General features: G+C 45.4%; 2 protein-coding genes and 1 long non-coding RNA gene across 9 annotated transcripts in view; 1 reads left to right on the plus strand and 2 right to left on the minus strand.

Moving 5' to 3' along the window:
* LOC119456259 (uncharacterized) overlaps nucleotides 1-4,657 on the minus strand; it is a 24,265-nt gene extending 19,608 nt beyond the window's left edge. For both annotated transcript variants that reach the window (XM_037717914.2, XM_037717913.2), the window contains exon 1: nucleotides 3,479-4,657. Coding sequence is in view for 1 of the 2 variants with exons in the window: in XM_037717913.2 (XP_037573841.1) it covers nucleotides 3,479-3,484 (6 nt within the window). In the remaining variant the exon portion in view is untranslated. The remainder of the gene's footprint in view (nucleotides 1-3,478) is intronic.
* Nucleotides 4,658-4,757: 100 nt separating this feature from the next.
* LOC119456266 (AN1-type zinc finger protein 6) lies at nucleotides 4,758-17,347 on the minus strand. 5 transcript variants are annotated; one of them, XM_037717930.2, is made up of 5 exons: nucleotides 17,211-17,347; nucleotides 13,908-14,126; nucleotides 12,375-12,541; nucleotides 8,653-8,821; nucleotides 4,758-6,458 (listed from the first exon to the last, which is right to left on the minus strand). In XM_037717930.2, the coding sequence occupies exons 2-5, from the start codon at nucleotides 14,059-14,061 to the stop codon at nucleotides 6,310-6,312; spliced, it is 639 nt and encodes a 212-aa protein (XP_037573858.1). In that variant the 5' UTR covers nucleotides 14,062-14,126; nucleotides 17,211-17,347; the 3' UTR covers nucleotides 4,758-6,309. The 5 variants fall into 5 exon arrangements, with proteins under 5 accessions (XP_037573858.1, XP_037573859.1, XP_037573861.1 ...); XM_037717931.2 differs by lacking the exon at nucleotides 17,211-17,347 and adding an exon at nucleotides 17,016-17,036; XM_037717933.2 differs by lacking the exon at nucleotides 17,211-17,347 and adding an exon at nucleotides 15,929-16,271 and having other exon boundaries at nucleotides 8,653-8,803.
* The window catches only part of LOC119456267 (uncharacterized), a 35,897-nt gene continuing 34,948 nt past the window's right edge, over nucleotides 16,453-17,401 (plus strand). For both annotated transcript variants that reach the window (XR_007467580.1, XR_005193091.2), the window contains exon 1: nucleotides 16,453-16,860. This is a non-coding gene — a long non-coding RNA (uncharacterized LOC119456267). The remainder of the gene's footprint in view (nucleotides 16,861-17,401) is intronic.

The raw sequence follows: 17,401 nt of genomic DNA on the forward strand, positions 1-17,401 counted from the left end.
CCGGCTGCCTCGTCAGTTCAGGAAATTCGTGCAGGATGCGAGCAACATGTTTGGCGCCAGCCGGCCCGAGCAGCGTATGACTCAACGCAGGGTGTTTTGAGGGGTTGCCCTGCACAGTCGCTTGCGACACGGGATCGTGGAGTCGTCTGTTGCGCACATCGACGAGAAGACTAAAGTGCCGAAGGAAGTCTGCACCCAGGATAGCGAATTTCACCTCTGCCACACTGAAAATCCATCCAAATGTTTTCTTCAAACCTAAATCCAGGGGCAGCGAGCGATATCCGTAAGTGGCAATGGTGGTAATTGTTGACTGCCTGAAGGGGAGACGCACTGGGGACACGGCGCTCTGTTGACAAAGCCGGCACCACGCTCACCTCAGTACCGGTGTCCACGAGGAATCGCAGGCCCCTGTCACGGTCGGTGAGAAAGAACACTGAAGGACGACGCTCTGGGGTATCCGGAACACTGGTCGCCCTCAGTTCCGGCTGCAGTCGTTTCCCGTGTAGTCGCGAGGTGGAATACATTTGCGGGCTGCGTTGCCATGCTTCCTGTGATACCAACAGATTCTCTGTCGCAGTTGCTGGGGTTGCGCTGCGGCACGCTGGTGCTGGCAGACTGGCACCCACAGGGCTGAAAGCATTTCATATCGTTTTCTACTTAGATTAGAGTAGAGCCCCCAAGCACCATATGTCCCTGCATCTCCGCTCAAATGGTGTGCTGTTATCGCCTTTATGCGCTTGTATAACAGCGATGGGTAACTTCAGCAATGCAATACTTTTTCCCTCTTGGAAACCAGTTGATCGCATCCTTACCCATTGCAGTTGCAGTCAAAGAGCGTGCCGCAATGATATACCGTTCAAGCGGCAACACCAGCGAAAGCATGCCATCTGGCCCACTTGATATTTTGAAAGCAGAAAGCGGCTTTCGATCCATTCGTTTCTCGACTTGACCATCGCACGGTGCGAATATTTGGCGCCCACAACTAGGGAAGGAAGAAAGGACTGAGTGGAGGCAGAGAGCACAGTGGAATAATTGGTGCCTGTTATCGCTGGGACGTTAGTTAGCCGCACGAAAAGCATTGCAAGATAGGCGAGTTGGCACTCCTGTATATTTTACTCCGTGGCCTAGTCATGGCATCACATGCATAATCACTGGTTGAGCCTGCAATTAAAGGAAGAAATGTCTCCAACGGTAAAGTATGTTCGTGTCCGAAAAAAGGTAAAAGGTGGTACTGATCCAGCAATATCATTGCCGGAGGCAATATATGCAAATGTCATGTGCAGTAGAGCAAAGTGTCTGCCAACATGTACTTGAAATGTGCGCCTTGTGGGGATGCGCGACTCTCACGCGTCCCCTGATGTTGTTTTCCCCGCATGGCTCCCATCTCCTGTAATCCGGCTTCGCCACGTAGCTTTATGGCAGCAGAGTTGCAGCATATTACGAGAGATGGCGTTTGTGTTGCGCTGCTAATCCTGTTTGTGTTGCACCGATCCACGCTTCGCGAGACCGTCTCACGTGGTTGGGAGCAGGGCACCGGTATGGATGAACTCAGATCGTTCGAACACGCCACCGTACACGTGAATGATAATGCGATGGTGTCATAGCATGGCGCGAACATATTCACTCGCTATCCGGTCGCGGTGAGTCGGACTTCCTTGATTTGTCGCACGCCCATGTGAATGTTCTATAGGTAGTAATTCGGCTAGCGTTTATTAGTGTATGAAAGGTGCAATAAATGCCCTTTTGATTGTTTGCACTACTGTGTCTTCCTTTGCCTCAAGAGCATGTATGAGACCCCACAGCCCGTCAAAGTCTGATTCAAGCACTGCGTGAGTCCATCGGTCTGCAGATTACGATCTGGTGAGCTTGCGCTGGTTGAAACACCAGTGCAAGATGCTGACAACGACTTTATAAAAGGAAGGCACAACCTCATGATAGAGGGACATAATACAGGATGCCTCGAAAGCCACACAAGAGAGCACGCAATCTGTCATGCAAGATTGTGGTCTCCCTGCTGCATGCAGAGAATTAAAATTTGGTTGGCTCGCATGTTGACTACAGCGTTATCTACCAGATCATGAGCGTTTTCTTACCAAGTTCCAGAAGTGTTGTTGGCTATACTTAATTGACTTGTCTACACTGATTCCTGCAGATTTTGTCACACAGGCTCTGGTTTGATAGAATAGTGCCTGATGCCACTTCCCCCACGCATCTTTTTCTGAAGCAAGGGCATAATAGGTGATGAGTGAGGTTTGTTAGCTCAGCTAGCAAACAGCTTTGTTTTGTGTTAGACTTGCCAATACCGCAGTCGCAAGTGATTGTAAACCTGCTCTTGCAAGCAGTTACAGATTAACCCCAGTCGTGTACAATATTTCTAGAAACAACAGGTTTGCATACGTCTAAATATACATGTATTATGCAAAGTTATACTTGGTATATGGAGTTCATTCGATGCATGTGGTAAAAATGTGATATTGTTGATGCGGCATTATTCAGTAAAACTTTAGGTGCACTTTATGGTTATTTTGAAATGTCATATAATCAGTCTATCGGCATCATTTTCATAGTTTCTTTTCTTTCCCGGTACTTTTTACATCCATTTCACGAAAGAGGAATGGGATTCCTTATGCACGTTTTCAGCGTGATTAGCGAAAGGTGCTTCTTCGCTTATAAAAGTACTATCGAGCCAATTCGCCAGTCTCGTGCAACACCAAAGAAACGTGGTGTGCGTCTCACAGACACTTTCCAGTGTGCTCGAGTCAACGCAACTTAAGACTCTATTGCATACCAAGCCCCACAGGCCACACAGTCGTTTTCTAGTCGAAATGTCTAGTACTGTTTAATTTCAATGACGAAACTGCCACGAAACGAACAAAGGAAAACCCATTGAGAAAGTTTATTTTAAAACGCATAGATATGACCCCTGCCGAAATTGTATAGTCGATATAGATTCTTACTGTAGGTAAAAAATAATAATAAAGTAAAAAAAAAAAAACTGCTCGCCACAAAACTCAACAAAGTCGTAAGGTTAGTTCGCACTCGGAATTGGCGTGTAGAGCGAAAGCAAGTTGTTATTTTAAGCTTCTAAAAGCTTCGCGAGTAGTAAAAAACAAAAAACAAAAGACATCAAAACAAGAGCCGTTGCGCTTGTCAAACTGTTAAGTTCTATAGCTGAGTACGTAGATACACACTCAAAGCGTTTTTTTGGAGATTCTTAAAGTGAGCTAGCCACCTAATCAGAAATGCTACTTCAAAGCAGTAGCCGACCTCCCTGAAACTAAACAAGACGGAAGCCGTGCACGTCGATGCAACTACACCTCGCAATTTATCTGCGAAATGCGGAGAGGCACACAACTTGGAACTTTGATTTCATCAAAAGATCATAAAAAGCGCTCATTCTGTTGGGTCAGTATTTGGGCACAGAATTTCCACAAATCACACTAATTCCCGCACCAAACACGAAGCGATAAAGACTTACTAGCATCCGCAGAATGGCCCTCCCTTAGCTGTATGGCGCAGTTATTTACAAAGACTGTTGTCCCCGCGCACCAGTGGTAGGGGCCATGAGCTCACATCAGCAGTATAACTAAACATAACTGTAACCTCTATATAAACTTCGTAATGAAGTAAGATGCGAAATTTAGCCTATCGACCTGCGAAAGTAGAAACAGCCAGCATCAGCCAGGGCCACAAGTTGGGGCTAGGATCAGCCATGAACTTGTTAAGTGTTACTAGCTTTTGTAGGGGCGCTGCATTACGAACGGTTTCGGTTTCGATGCAAACTTTATTATTGTACCTGCACCTAGTGTGAATTTGCGTGAACAATTTGTGACCAATTTTTCTGTCATCCTTTTATACTTAGTCTTTGATTGGTCATCAACAATCGACACACTCGGCTTTTAATGGAAAGCGGCAAAAGCTACACGGCAAGACGCTCACTTTTGATCGCACTTTCGATCGAGCCCGATCCGGATCGTAATTTTCGACCGCGATTCGATACCTCCCGCATCTTGCGCTAAGGAGCCAATCGCGACCGAGAAATTTGATACTGATCGGAAGTGCACCGTGTAACACCAGACACGCACACACATGAAGAAGACAGGTCGACCGCCCGTCCAGTCTACTTCGTCTGTGAATGCACGATAAACTGCGCCCCTTTTTTACAGAGGTCAGTCGTCACACTAAACGACTGGATCCTTCCAAACGGACCCCTGCCCACCGTAAAGCGATATAAGCTTGCCGGAAACACTGCAGGGGTTATATTTCATGTACATTTTTGCATTTTTGTTTTCATGAATAAAAGTCTTCCTATAGGTATAAGTACTTCTACGAGAATTTGTGCACAGGGCCAAATCCCTCGGCCCAAGAGGAAGATGCAGGCGACGGAAATACCAATGGAGAAACTGAATAAAGGCAGCACTTCAATTGTGTACAACGGAGAGGTTGGCAGCATGGGCGATACCTGTTACTCTTTCTGGGGTACCAATGCAACGCTGCAGCCACTGACTTCAGCTTTGTTGTATACATCACTGCTACATTAAATGGGATGCAGCATAGTGCAGGTCTGTGGGATGCAGTGCTTCACAAATGCACCACTGTACGTAGCCTTCTTTGCAAACAAACTCCAAAGATGAATATGTATTACGAAACAATTTGTAGCGTTCCATTGCGAGTGAGGGGGTGCTCCTTTGAGCACGGACAGTAGAAGTGTATTACTGCATATATGGCAGCTTCTCATGAAGTCCAACCAAACCAAATGATTTCGAAATGTTTATTTGTACAAGAAGATATAATACAAAGTGGTCTCCGCATTCCGTAACCACTGCCTATTACTAGAAAAAGAAACAAGTCTTAACTTCGACAGTTACCACTGCACAGTATAATTTTACCAATACCCAAGTGAATGACCGGCCATAGCGCCAAAACAGCGCTCACACCACACACATGCACACACAAAAAGTATAGGCAGATTTTACTGTGCTAACTTTGTACCGCCAAGGTCAAACAGCAGTCAGAAGACTTTCGGACTATAAACCATGCAGAAGAAAACTTCCTGTTCACAGCGTACAAAAAAAAAATTGCAGTGCACCCGAAGACTTGCTTTAAACCTTTGCTATCAAAGCTGCATGAAACATCTTAGCAGCCCTGTTTTAAATCATATACTCTGCATCTTTGCACTGCTTGCTACTACAAGCTCGCCACTTGCGTTAACCTCCAAGCCCTGCTAACCAGTGACATGCAAGTCTGCATTTGTGACTAATCCATCAGACCACCACTTGGGAAGAAACACAGGCCCAAAAACTTATGCTGTGGACAATTTCTGCACTTGGACTAGCTGTGACAAGCCAAGAAAAACACTGGCTTCCAGCAGCCCTGGTCGCTATGCGTAGCTTCTACTTTCCCTTGAGAAACAAGCGGGGAACGTAAAAGTATGGATGAGCCACCATTATTACACAACAGTGCAACACCTTTTCACTGCAACACAGCACACTGGAACAACCCAGTCAGGTCAATGAAAAAAAAAAAAAAGGAAAGGCTAAAATCCTCAAATGTACTGCCAAATATTTTCCCAAAAGGCAGTGACACCTGCACATCAATGGCGCTCATGAAGATAAAGGAAAAAAATTAACTGATCCAACTACACACGTTCACACCAGTGTAAGCACAATGGCAGGGCACGGGGCATGAGGGCAAGTCAGTCCTGTCAGATTCACAAGCACACACACACACACATGCGCACGCACACACACACACAGTACTCACATGTGCATTCACTCCAAATAAAAAGAAAACCAGAAATATTTCACACAAACAAGAAGGAGAAGCAAGACATGCAGAGAGAAAAGGAGAAGACAAATCTTTACAATAAGTGCACCGGAGGCTGGGCACACTATGAATTTTTTAATGTACCTAACACTTCTTGGTCTGCTTTTGTTCCTGCTAAAATCATGTCAAGTGGATGAGAGACAGAGAGAGAGAGTAGAGAAAGCAGTAGCAGCACTAGCAAAAACTGACAAAACAAAATGTGCTTCACATTCACAAGCTTTTTAAAAAGAAAGAAAAGTATGTGGCTGTCGTGACGGTGGCAGCAATGGCAGCAGCAACTGGCAATGGCAGACGACAATGTAAGGGAAGAGAAAAAGTCACAAAAGACGGGCTAGGAAAGAGGGCCACAAAGTTTCAAAAGAAAAGAAAAACTTGGCTGCAATCTTGCTTGCGTGATGCTTTTTTTCTTCTGCTCTCCTCGTGAGCACACGACCCCTCCCCCACGGACCAAAAAAGGATGCAGCACCCTACACGTGCAGGCCCTCAAATCTTCTGGATCTTGTCCCCGACCACCACAGGATTGTTCTTTCGGATCTCCTGAGCACCCATTTCCTTATAGTCAAACGTACAGTCGTGCTCGTTGGAATATCTGTGCAGGCTGCAGAAGAGGCCCCCGCAGCGACACTGGAAGCCTGCACACAGCAAGGGCAGCAACATCAGACACAAGGCCAGAGCAATTATACTGAGTGTTGCATAAATAGAAGTGCCAGGTATATTCACTATACCTTAAATGTCTTGATAACGGAATAATGTGAGGGGTAGGTTGTTACACTTCATACACAATGTTTTCAATGGCAGCAGACAATGCCCAATTTGAATTTATTGGATGAAAAATGTACTAATGCCCACAAGCACGGTACTTTTAAACTGAACCCACAGCAAGATGCTACCTCCATGCAAACGAGCCAGCCATATGGCTGGAAGAGTCATGTAATTTAGAGTTTAACCATGAGCTGACTGCGGCCTCTGTCGTAGCTTTCTAAAGCAGGGCAGCAATAAACTCAGTTGCATACTTGTGCCTCTTCCTGCCTGGAGGCCACTGGTTTGAGACAACTTCTTTCAAGCATGGGCAAGCCACTCATGCCTTTTTTTTCTCCCCACAAAAAAAAAAAATAATAATAATAATAATAAAAAATAAAAAAAAATTATGGCAGTAACCATCGAAGATGATGATCATGTCAGCAATAGCTTTGTGTGACCTGCAGCTTATCTCCATGCCATCCGTGAATTATGGAATCTCACGGGCACATTAGCAGACACCTTAAGCGGCAACCTCACTGCCAAGCACAATGCCAAATGACACCACTACATAGCTTTTCTCGTAATCACAGCACTGCAGTTCATACTCCCTAGCTACTGCCACTATCCCAAGTATTCTGCCTGCCACACTCGACGCGGGGGTGTCTGTTGAGAATGAGATACTATCATTTTAATATAGTTCAATGTAACAAAGTCGGTAAAATCAGCAATTTGCTTCGTTACATTGAAATTTTGTTGTATTGAAATGTGACCTTTTATGCAATTAAGTACAGTTGCCGATTAGATTTTTCTTATATAGAAGGGGCCACAAAATTTTCTGAATTATAGGGCAATCGAGAAAAGCAAATTTTAATTAGAAAAAAATTCATTTTGTTGAATTTGTGAGTTGGCAAGAAAAATATGGTTTCATGCCACATCGACGATATTTTCACATTGGCTGTACGAATTAAGCAAAGTCAGCTACACTTTCATGTCCACTCCACCCCAGCACCAGCAGTGGGAAGCGAATGCTTTGTCTGCATCTTGCTTCGAAGTCTCCGAAACTCGAGACTATGAAACCTATAATACTAAACATGCAGGAAACAGTGCACATGATGCCACGCCATCTCGGTACGCCCACTCTTTGCACACGCAACAAATTACTTCTAAAACGGAGTACAAGGGCTGCATATGCTCTCAGCCGCGCTGACAGCCATGAGCAGCCACAGCCCCACTAGGAAATTAGATGCATGCCAACATGCTGTTTGTAGTTCAATCATTTGACCATCCGCACCTGCGGAAGATTCCATTTATTGCCTCGGTATTCCTTCTGAGAAAGCAGTGAAATTTCGTTATATCTCGAATTGGCCAGGAATGGGCACATATAAACATCACATATGCAGTGCCGAAGTTGACTGTTTGGGCACATACCCAATGGCATGTGCCTTGTGACCCAAGTTGTCTATCGGCTAGGCAGCAGCTAGCAGCAAGTTGTCTATTCAGATACATACCCAGTGACTAAGCCCAAATTTTATTTCCTGGCTGATTTTCTAGGCCACAAACATACAAACCGCAAAGTGGGGGGAAGAGGCAAAGAAAGCTATCATTTTAAAATGGTCACAGTGATGGGCAATAAGGCATGCGCACTGATAAGGGCTTGCTCTCTTTCAGCTGCCTGGCAATGCCTAGGGCTCCCATTGCAATGAATGGGGTCATTGATAAGCGGGAGCTACTCGGAGGTAATAAAAATAGCAAGGTACAAGTGGTGCTGGCCTGCACACTCGGCAGCGCACATTCAGAATTAACAAAAAACACCCAGTTTCAAACTAGTGACACATTCATAACATGGCACCAATGGAATCCTGCGTGCATTACTGCCACAACCTAGGCAGCTGTGCTGGAGGAAGCAAGGGGAACAGTGCTAGGCACAAGCATAAACCGCGAGAATAAGTGGCGGCCCAACATTAACAAGGGTAAATTAGTTCCACTCTGACTTCAACACTGCCACACTTACTCAAGTGTACACAAATAAACAGTGATCGTCAGCTGCATGAGAAAAACGGCTCAAAAACAAGGCCCAAGACTCACCCGTGAGGCCGACCTTTTTGCGGCATATCCGACACCGATTCTTCTTTTTCTTCTGGTCCTTCTGGTCATCCTGCTGGCTGCCTGTTTCAGAGGTCACACTCTCTGCCGATTTTGATGTTGCACCACATGCATCCAGGTTCAGGTCTGCCTTCTGCAACAAGGAACAGGCCTTATAGGACCCATACAAAGACAGGGTATCAGCTACTCTCACAACACACGCATACAAAGAATTCAGAACACACACTGCAACAAATGACTAATGCACCTGCATGCTCACAGAAGTCCCAAACTAAAGTTTTTAATAGTTCTTAAGCAAGCACTGCCGTACAGATTTTCACACTATGCAACGCGCACTGCAACACTGGAGCCCCCCTCCCCCCCCCCAAAAAAAAACTAATCTTGCATGAGCAAGAGCAAAACTACATGGCAATCCATACATACATTTTTAAATTTGGTTCCTTATGCCAAGAAGACAGTGAAAACAAAGGCTGTTGCACTTATTCAAATCGATGGCAAGCATCAGTCTGAGGAAAACTAAGCACTAAAATGCAAGTTTATCTTGCCTACATGACAATTTCATTCACGGTGATCACTACAAGCAAGCTTACTAGTTATCACTGCGAAGAACTTGAAGTGTGACGTGTCAGGATGGACCACACATGTACAAAGTGCATAAGCATGGCAAACCCAGTTGTCCTCAAAGGGGTGCGAGTGGGGAGTGGGGAGTGCACATCATGCGACATCACTTTTTCTTGGATGGAATGACAGCAACAAGACTGCAGGAGAGGAGCTTCTGACCAAGAGGGGGCGAACAATTGGCGTGGTGTGGATGATTTAGCGGAATTTCGTGCTGGTGTCTAGCAACTAAACGGCAGCTGAAAGAGTGGCAGCCATATCGCAATCACTTCATTGCTGTGGTCACTGCAGTCACAGAAACCCTGTCACACTTTTTTGAATAAAAGTTCCACGTGTGCGTACTGTGATGGCAAATTAAGGTAACAACGCCTCTCTTTCTCTCTCCTTCCATTTTAACTTATCCTCTGTTCCGAGGAGAGCAGCTAACATGATAGCATAATGACACTTTGCAGTGGCGTCCATTTTCTTTAAACCACGCTGGTTTGCACACACTTGATATAGCACGCTGGTGCTGTCGTCATCAGCTAGTGATGAGTGATGTCAGAAGTAGAAGCTGCCAGGGTAGTCTAAATACACGGACCTCCTTTTGCAATTGTCTCACCCATGTGAGCGGAGGTGGTATACGGGGAATTCCTCACAGTGACTGACATCAATCGCTCCTCCCAAATCTGCTCTATAGTTTTGTCCACCTTAAATATTTAAAATTTGCCACCTAACGAACTTAAAACGAGGTCAGGGCATGGGAACCACCTAATAAAATGAGCAAAAAAATTTTTAACCAGAGTGATAACTACCACTGATAGTGAAACAGTGGTCTGCCTTCAAACAAAAAAGATCAAAGTTGGCATTAAAAAAGGCCTCACAAATAGTGTGAAAGCTGAGGTGGAAGTAACAAAAAACAGCCATTGCAAATTGTGAAGCAGCAGCACTGGATGCCAACATGCCAACTCTGAAGAGAACTACAGAACAATGGCCACGTATTGGCCACTGCAAAGCGCACTATAGAGCTAGTTATAAGAGGGATACAGCTTGTTTTTCTTTCTGATAAGCCTAGAGAAGCACTAAGGAGATACCACATGGAAGGTCAAAGGTTTCAAAAGCCAAAGGAAAAAGCCAGGCAAGGAAGTCAACAGACTAATGCAAGACAACCGAAGCTGAATACAGCTCATGAGCGGAGCAGTAACAAAAAAAAAAAAAAAAGGGTGGAAAAGCCAACATCAGCATTCCAGACGACAAGCATGAGAACTCAACAAATAGACATCTTAATTATTCTGCCCATACTTTCTCTCCGGTGACAACAGAATGAAATCCTCATGGCACATCATATATGAAGCTGTTCGAAATTTTTTTTTTACTACTGAACAGTTTATTATTTCACCCCTTTGAAGGCACAGCACAAAAAACGTCAGATTAAAATGTGCATCACAAGGTAGTGAGAGGAACTTGCTACCGCAAACTGCTAACCTACAGCCTAGCTATCTGGATATATTTGAAACATGCCGTATATGCAATTTCAACTTTAATACTAATCTCTTACAAGTCCTGCATCCTGCTTTCCCTGAAATTGTTTTGCACGTGTTTATCTAAATTCTTTGCAGCACCTTGGCATATGCAGAGTTTTTTAACACTGCAGCTTCAGCCGACCTGACAAGTAAACTTTCAATTACAAACTGCATTTTGCAGATCTGTAATCTTTCCGAGCTTGAGTAGCAAAACAGCGGTAAAATCGTTATGCAAAAAACTGATTTCCACATTAGTATATTACTCCAGATTACCAACTCGCATCTGGCTGTAGCTCTAATCAATGCTGCATACCAAATTTATTTTATTGTAAGGCAAGTATCTTACATTTTTCTGTTGTCTGAATAAACTGTAAGCATAAAGAACATTATTATTGGCCCGAAGAAAATGTGAATGTGACGCTGTAATGTACTACTGGCCAAAAAATTTTACGGACCAAAGGATCTGACAAAAATCTGAATATCTCCGCAGCCTCAAAACACAGCCTGGTATTCCCATTTGAAGCCTCTACTGGTATATGCGAACAACATTGTGATGTACGGTATTACTGACTACTTTTAAAGGCTGCTCGGATATTTAGCGTTTTCCGAGATCCCATTGTTCGTAAACTTTTTTTAGTCGATAGAACATAAACATGCATGCAACCACATCAGTCCGTATATGAACTATCGCCACCACGCCTTCACACAGAAATATGGCCAGCGCTTGCAAGAAACCTGCATCTGCTGGCAACTGTAAACTGAGGTTGACTGCTCCCTGCAAGTCAAATTGCAGCTTCCTTCACATGTAGTATTCCTGCCACTTCATTATAACCCTCATTGCCACAGACACTGAGGGAGGGTGTAATTGGTTCTACTGTATTTGAAGGTTCCCGAAAATTCCAAGCGATAAAAACAACAGAACACAACAGAGTGGCCAAAGACAGTGTCGCTAAATATTTCACATGTTAAGCAACCACCAGTACATGTGCAGATGTGCGCAGTGTACAGGTGCGGCCACTGCTAGCGGGAACACGGAAGCCCGTGGATTCGCTCCACAGAGCGCCACCACAGGCACCTCATGAAGTCTCGTGGCATTCTCCCTCCCCCAACTACCTCCGCACTCTTTCTTCCTCTCCTATGCCACAAGGTAACAGACTGACGCCACCAGGTTTTCATTCGCACGACCACTCAATTTGAATGCATTAAAAGCTGAAATTCCAGTGGTGTAGTGTGTTATGCTACTTGCTGGCACATTCCACAACTACTCTACAAGCTGCCGAGGAAGTGCTTTGCGCTCTCGGTAGGTTGACGACAACAATGAAAGGCATTCCCTTTATTGATGTGGCGACAAATATTGCCTCCCCTGTTATTAAAGTTAATTGCTGTGATTTGGCATTGCAAGCAAAACAACCGAAAATGTGGTGCTATCGCTGCTACAGAAAAGCTAAGTGAATCAATTAACCTTGCAATACAAGGCAAGGGCTCATTAGAGGCTAAAGATATTTGCAAGAAACCTCAACCTTTATTTGAATAAATATAGTGTTTAATGCACACATAAGTGAGAATGTCAGCAGTCATGCCCACCTCGCTGACGGCTGCATCCTGAGATGTGGAGGCCAGGACGGGAGGAACTGTGGGGCTAGCTGTGTTCAGGGCAGGGTCAGACACTGCTGCGACGCTGGCGGAAGAGGCACTCTCGCTGGTTGAAGACGACGAAGCTGCAAGCCCAAGTGAAGACATCACTCCTGACACTGCAGTGGCACCCGTAGGAAGAAAAAACAAACAAACTTGCAAGCTTCATTTGATGCACAAGCAACAAGAAAAAGGCAGAGCTTTGTTGCCTCTTGATGGCCTACACTGAGTGCACATTGCAATTTATTTAGGGGAGTGCTGAGGGAGAGGAGAATGCTATAGCTACAGCAGTGGCACTGTGCGAGATTCCTGCTTATAAATTCCTAGATTCCGCGAAAACCAAAGCACAAATTATGACATTTTGTTTCAACCAATATGACTTGAATAAGCAAGCAGCAAGGCATCAATTAGCATGGCAAACTGTTGTACAGTTGCTGGGAGTTGACACTGCGGCTACAAACGGCAGAAGCATTTAAGACTAACCTCGCTGGTAGAGCTTGAAAAGCTTGAGCCAGCAAAACATGCAACACAAAGGAGGAGACATAGCATTGTGCTCCCAACTACATTTATACTGAACAAGTGAACACAGGAGAGAATTTCCGGTTTCAATATCCAAAGCAAGCCCGAAATCTACACACACTGTGTGAAGACACCTAGCTGGTGACTACATCTTAACCTCTTGCTTTTTTATTTTGTATCACTTGGTATGATGGCAGTTGTCGGCACTATGATGCACTGTACTTCACAGTTGCGCTTGCTTTTCTTGTTCCAAGCTTTTCACTGTTACTAACAGCATAAGCCAGCAGAGTCTATTTCAGACACAGTAAATAAAAGCACCAACGATGCCACATGAATCCTGTATAGTAGGCTCCTCAACTTCAGGCACAATGGCAACCGCAAGCAAACTTACACTGGCACAAGTGAAACAGACTATTGGCTTGCTGACATTACATAACAAAATGCAACACTGCATTAGTTGAGTAATTATTTCTTGCTGCTTATTTTGCCTTTGGAATACCAAAAAAGAACTGCTACACAGCATGATCAAGTAACTTTTTAACTAGTGTACATTTTCAAGTTTGGTAGTGCCCAAAATCTGACCTTTTCGAAAATGACAAGAAAACATGCACAGATGTCAACTTTTAAATTATGGTGTTTTACGTGCCAAAACCAGTTCTGATTATGAGGCACGCCGTAGTGGGGGACTCCGGAAATTTGGACCACCTGGGGTTCTTTAACGTGCACCTAAATCTAAGTACACGGGTGTTTTCGCATTTCGCCCCCATCGAAATGCGGCCGCCGTGGCCGGGATTCGATCCCGCGACCTCGTGCTCAGCAGCCCAACACCATAGCCACTGAGCAACCACGGCGGGTAGATGTCAACTTTTAATGACAAGTGAAATGGCTAAGGACACCAGAATAGAATAGGTTGCTGCCAATCAGCAACCTTTATTCTGCTCTTGAGGCACTATGTGCAAAGCTCACCTGTTGGGCTGCCCCTACCAGCTGCCTGTTTGCGCTTCAGGGCATCCTTGTAGCATTGCGAACAGAGACCATCCGTGGCTGGGCTGCCATAAAAACCACAACCGGACCGGCACAAGGCCCCACTTTGCGACATCTGATTGGTGTCCCGCTCCATGATACCTCTTCCACCCAGCGTCGCTATTCAGGTCCGCACAGGGGGAAGCTGCTGCTCTTGCACACCTGCCAAAACCATACAGGTTGTCAACACGTGTATGCATGATGGTGAAAGTCACCACTGACTTTGTGAATATGCACTACAGTACAGCCTGGACAGTACATTTTTTCTTTAGCTGGGGCATACGTTTGTAGATGCCACAACCAGGACACTGGCTTTGCCTAGGTAGCCAATAGCATCGAGCTTGTAACAACAGTTTTTACATAAAATAAAGGTTGCACCTGCACCGTGCAATGCACCTACCCGTTTCAAAATCGAGAAACGTTTGAGGTCTGTACAGAGAGACAGCACCAGCTGATCCTTACGCATTTAGCGTAAGGAGTAGAGGAGATTCAGAATTTATACACTAGTATTCTTGAAAGCACCCTTAATTTCATTACCACACACAGCCACCTCATATGAAGCAAAATACACGTGTGCTAGATGAACATGCCTAATTAGCATTTTTCTTGGGCCAATTTTTTTTTGTGAGAGATCAATGATGCTTATATGTGATTCCTGCAATGGCATCCATAGTAACTGTCAAGAGCTAGCTAGCATGCCTAACCGGCATTTTATTTTTGTTTGAACATCACTAGCATTACCATTATACCTTGTTCTACACTCTGCATGCAAAGGTGTGACAGCTACCATGCGAGACCCGAAGAAATATGCCGAGAGCATTGATAGTGGCGTACACGAGTCCGCTTCGCGAGAAAAAAAATTGCTTAAAGCGCTGATGCAAGCAAATGTAAAACCAGGCGAACATTTATAGCGCCCTTTCACAGCCGTTCGAAGTTCTGCTGCTACTCGCTTACGTCTCTCACCCGATTTGGCGCAATCGTTGCCGCACCTGAACAAAGCACCGACCAGGAATTGTACCTTGCAGAACACAGTCGCTAACTACCTGTGCTAGCAATTCTTCGTTCAATAAACCAATTCAAGTTTCCTCTTAAAAAGCGCGTAGCAACTGGTTGACAACAGGCGTAAGAAAAACGAGGACAAGGTGAAGGACATCACCTGATCGGAACCAACGAACAATGGCTAGCGTAAGCACTCCGTGCAAAACGCTAGTCCAACCGTCGAAAGTTGCCGAGTTAATGCGTAAAATACATCTTTCAGCGGCACGAGCGAAACCCGCTTCGAGTCATTGCCCTTGAGAGGCGATACGAGCATCTCCGAAAAGTTTACGGGCATCGACATCAGTGCACGTGAACAAGGAAACAAGCAAAGGCTCGCACATCAATGAGGCCAGAGCACGCACTTCCGAGTTTTCTGCCATTTTACGCCTATTGGTGCGCGTTCCGCACCGTAGGCGAGGAATGCGTCATGCAGAACGGCAGCTTACTGCACGAACAGCAGTGTCCAGGGCACGTAGGCAGCAAGGCCACCAACGCGCGACAGGCGAGGACAGCGTCGAAAAAGTATATGCTGAATGGTTCAAAAGTAACTCCTAATCGTAATCCACGACGGTCGTAGCACTCAAAAGCCGTAAGAATAAATTGACAGCCGAAAAATAAGGCCGAGCTTAGCGTTACTCATAATCAACACGAAACAAATGCACGGACACTACACCAAGTCCAAAATGCCCCCGATAGCGAATCTGCGCAATAGGCCTACGATTACGATATCCTGGTGTTACTAATGAAGTCTTTGTATACGAAACAGCTCACGAAAGACTTGAGAGATTTCCCGCAGCAAAACGCGACTGCCAACGCGCGTCGAAGCATACAGCTGCGTCATTATGTCGAGAGCCTCGTTACTCGACGCCTGGGCGTAGCAATGTTTTAGGCCTGACTTGCTCTCCAGCTGATAGTAGTTTTCTCACCTAACGTTGGCTCAGAACCGTTATCCCGACAACAGGGTGCCGACGAAGAGTCCGTAGTAGCCACGAACAGTCCGAAGGAAACCACAAGGTTGGTTTAATGAACGCTTCCTTGTGGGAGAAGTGCACATTCACCACCAGAGAGACGAGGAGAAAATGGCGTCCACCACGTATAGGAGACAAGTATCCGACGAGATTTCACAGCCAAACAGTGTCCAGCCTACACCAGCATCATTCGCAGACAATGTCGTCGGAGTCACTGCTCTTTGTCTTCCACGGTTCATGAAATAAGATGCATCCTGCCCGCTGAACAACAGCCCACAGTCAGAGCGGACAATGCTCAGCCTTTCGTCGCTTTCGTGATGAGCAGCAGATTGCCACAATCAAAGATCAGAATTTTGTCACGTGACAACAAACCTCGCTCGTGATTGGAGGAGACTCAGAGGCGCTGCTAGCGTTCCTTGCCCAAGAACACCTATTTCACTTCCTGCGGTGACGTTAACAGGCTTTCCGGTAGCGGTGACGCAAGCACGCAAGCCCTTGTAGAAGAAAAAAAAGAAGTGCTTTCATCTTCGCCTCGGCTGACGTAGCAGTTGAAAGGGATGAAACGCTCTGAAATCGACTACACGTACCCGACTCATCACAAGGTCGTTAAGCTCATGGTGTTTAACCAATACTAGGCACCGCACGTGGTTGCGTGGTGTTGAACCCGTTTAGGGCAGCCACCTCCGATATGTCATGGCTGTTTACTTTTGAGTGACGGGTTCTCAAAAATGGCAAACAAACAAGCAAAAAAAGAGAGAAAAAAAATTGGAGAACTCCAGGAAGCAATAACTGGGAACGCAAGACCGTTGACTTCTGCAATCTCGAGGAGTTTCTAATTTTTGCCCTCTACCAGAGAACTACGCCTCCGACCTGTGAGGAGCGCTCTCAAGGTGAATTGCAAAACGCCGCGCCCGCAAAGAACTTGCCAGCTTAGCAACTAATGCGCTCGCCTCTAACGTTCATTGCCAGCTTTAAACCATGTCGACCATATGAAATGATATATAGTGCGATCCACATGTGCCTCAGTAGCGTGAACAATACGCACCTTCTCGGCTTCGATCGCTGCCGTGTTTTTTTCGTCGAAGTGATTCACGTCACAACCTGTTTCTGAAAACCCCAACCATGACCAACATCTTTTTTCTTGAACATGGCTTCAAACTTTGTGTTACTGCATGAAATAAGGGGCTCATTTTACGGTATAGTCGGGCTACTAGTTTTAGATAATGGGCAGGGTACTTACCGTTCGTGTCAGTGCGTTCTAAACAATATGCGCATTTGTCTCCCATGACGTCGACGTGAGGAGGTAGGTTAGATGGGAGAAAGTGGCCCGGCTGTCGTTTTCAGACATTCTTACCGTTCAATTTTGACGCACGCCTTTTGTCTTCCGCCATAATTTGGTTCACAGTGACGGTGCACGTGCTCTCCGTAGTA

Source organism: Dermacentor silvarum, chromosome 6 (assembly GCF_013339745.2).
Source record: "Dermacentor silvarum isolate Dsil-2018 chromosome 6, BIME_Dsil_1.4, whole genome shotgun sequence".
NCBI lineage: Eukaryota > Metazoa > Arthropoda > Arachnida > Ixodida > Ixodidae > Dermacentor > Dermacentor silvarum.

What these genes read in the sequence shown, in the direction of transcription:
- LOC119456266 (XM_037717930.2), bottom strand. Translation starts at nt 14,061, where the DNA reads ATGGAGCGGGACACCAATCAGATGTCGCAAAGTGGGGCCTTGTGCCGG. An exon ending in AGGATGCAGCCGTCAGCGAG is followed by an intron (nt 8,822 to 12,374) that starts GTGGGCATGACT and finishes GGGTCCTATAAG; the next exon opens with GCCTGTTCCTTGTTGCAGAA. An exon ending in CAAAAAGGTCGGCCTCACGG is followed by an intron (nt 6,459 to 8,652) that starts GTGAGTCTTGGG and finishes TGCTGTGTGCAG; the next exon opens with GCTTCCAGTGTCGCTGCGGG.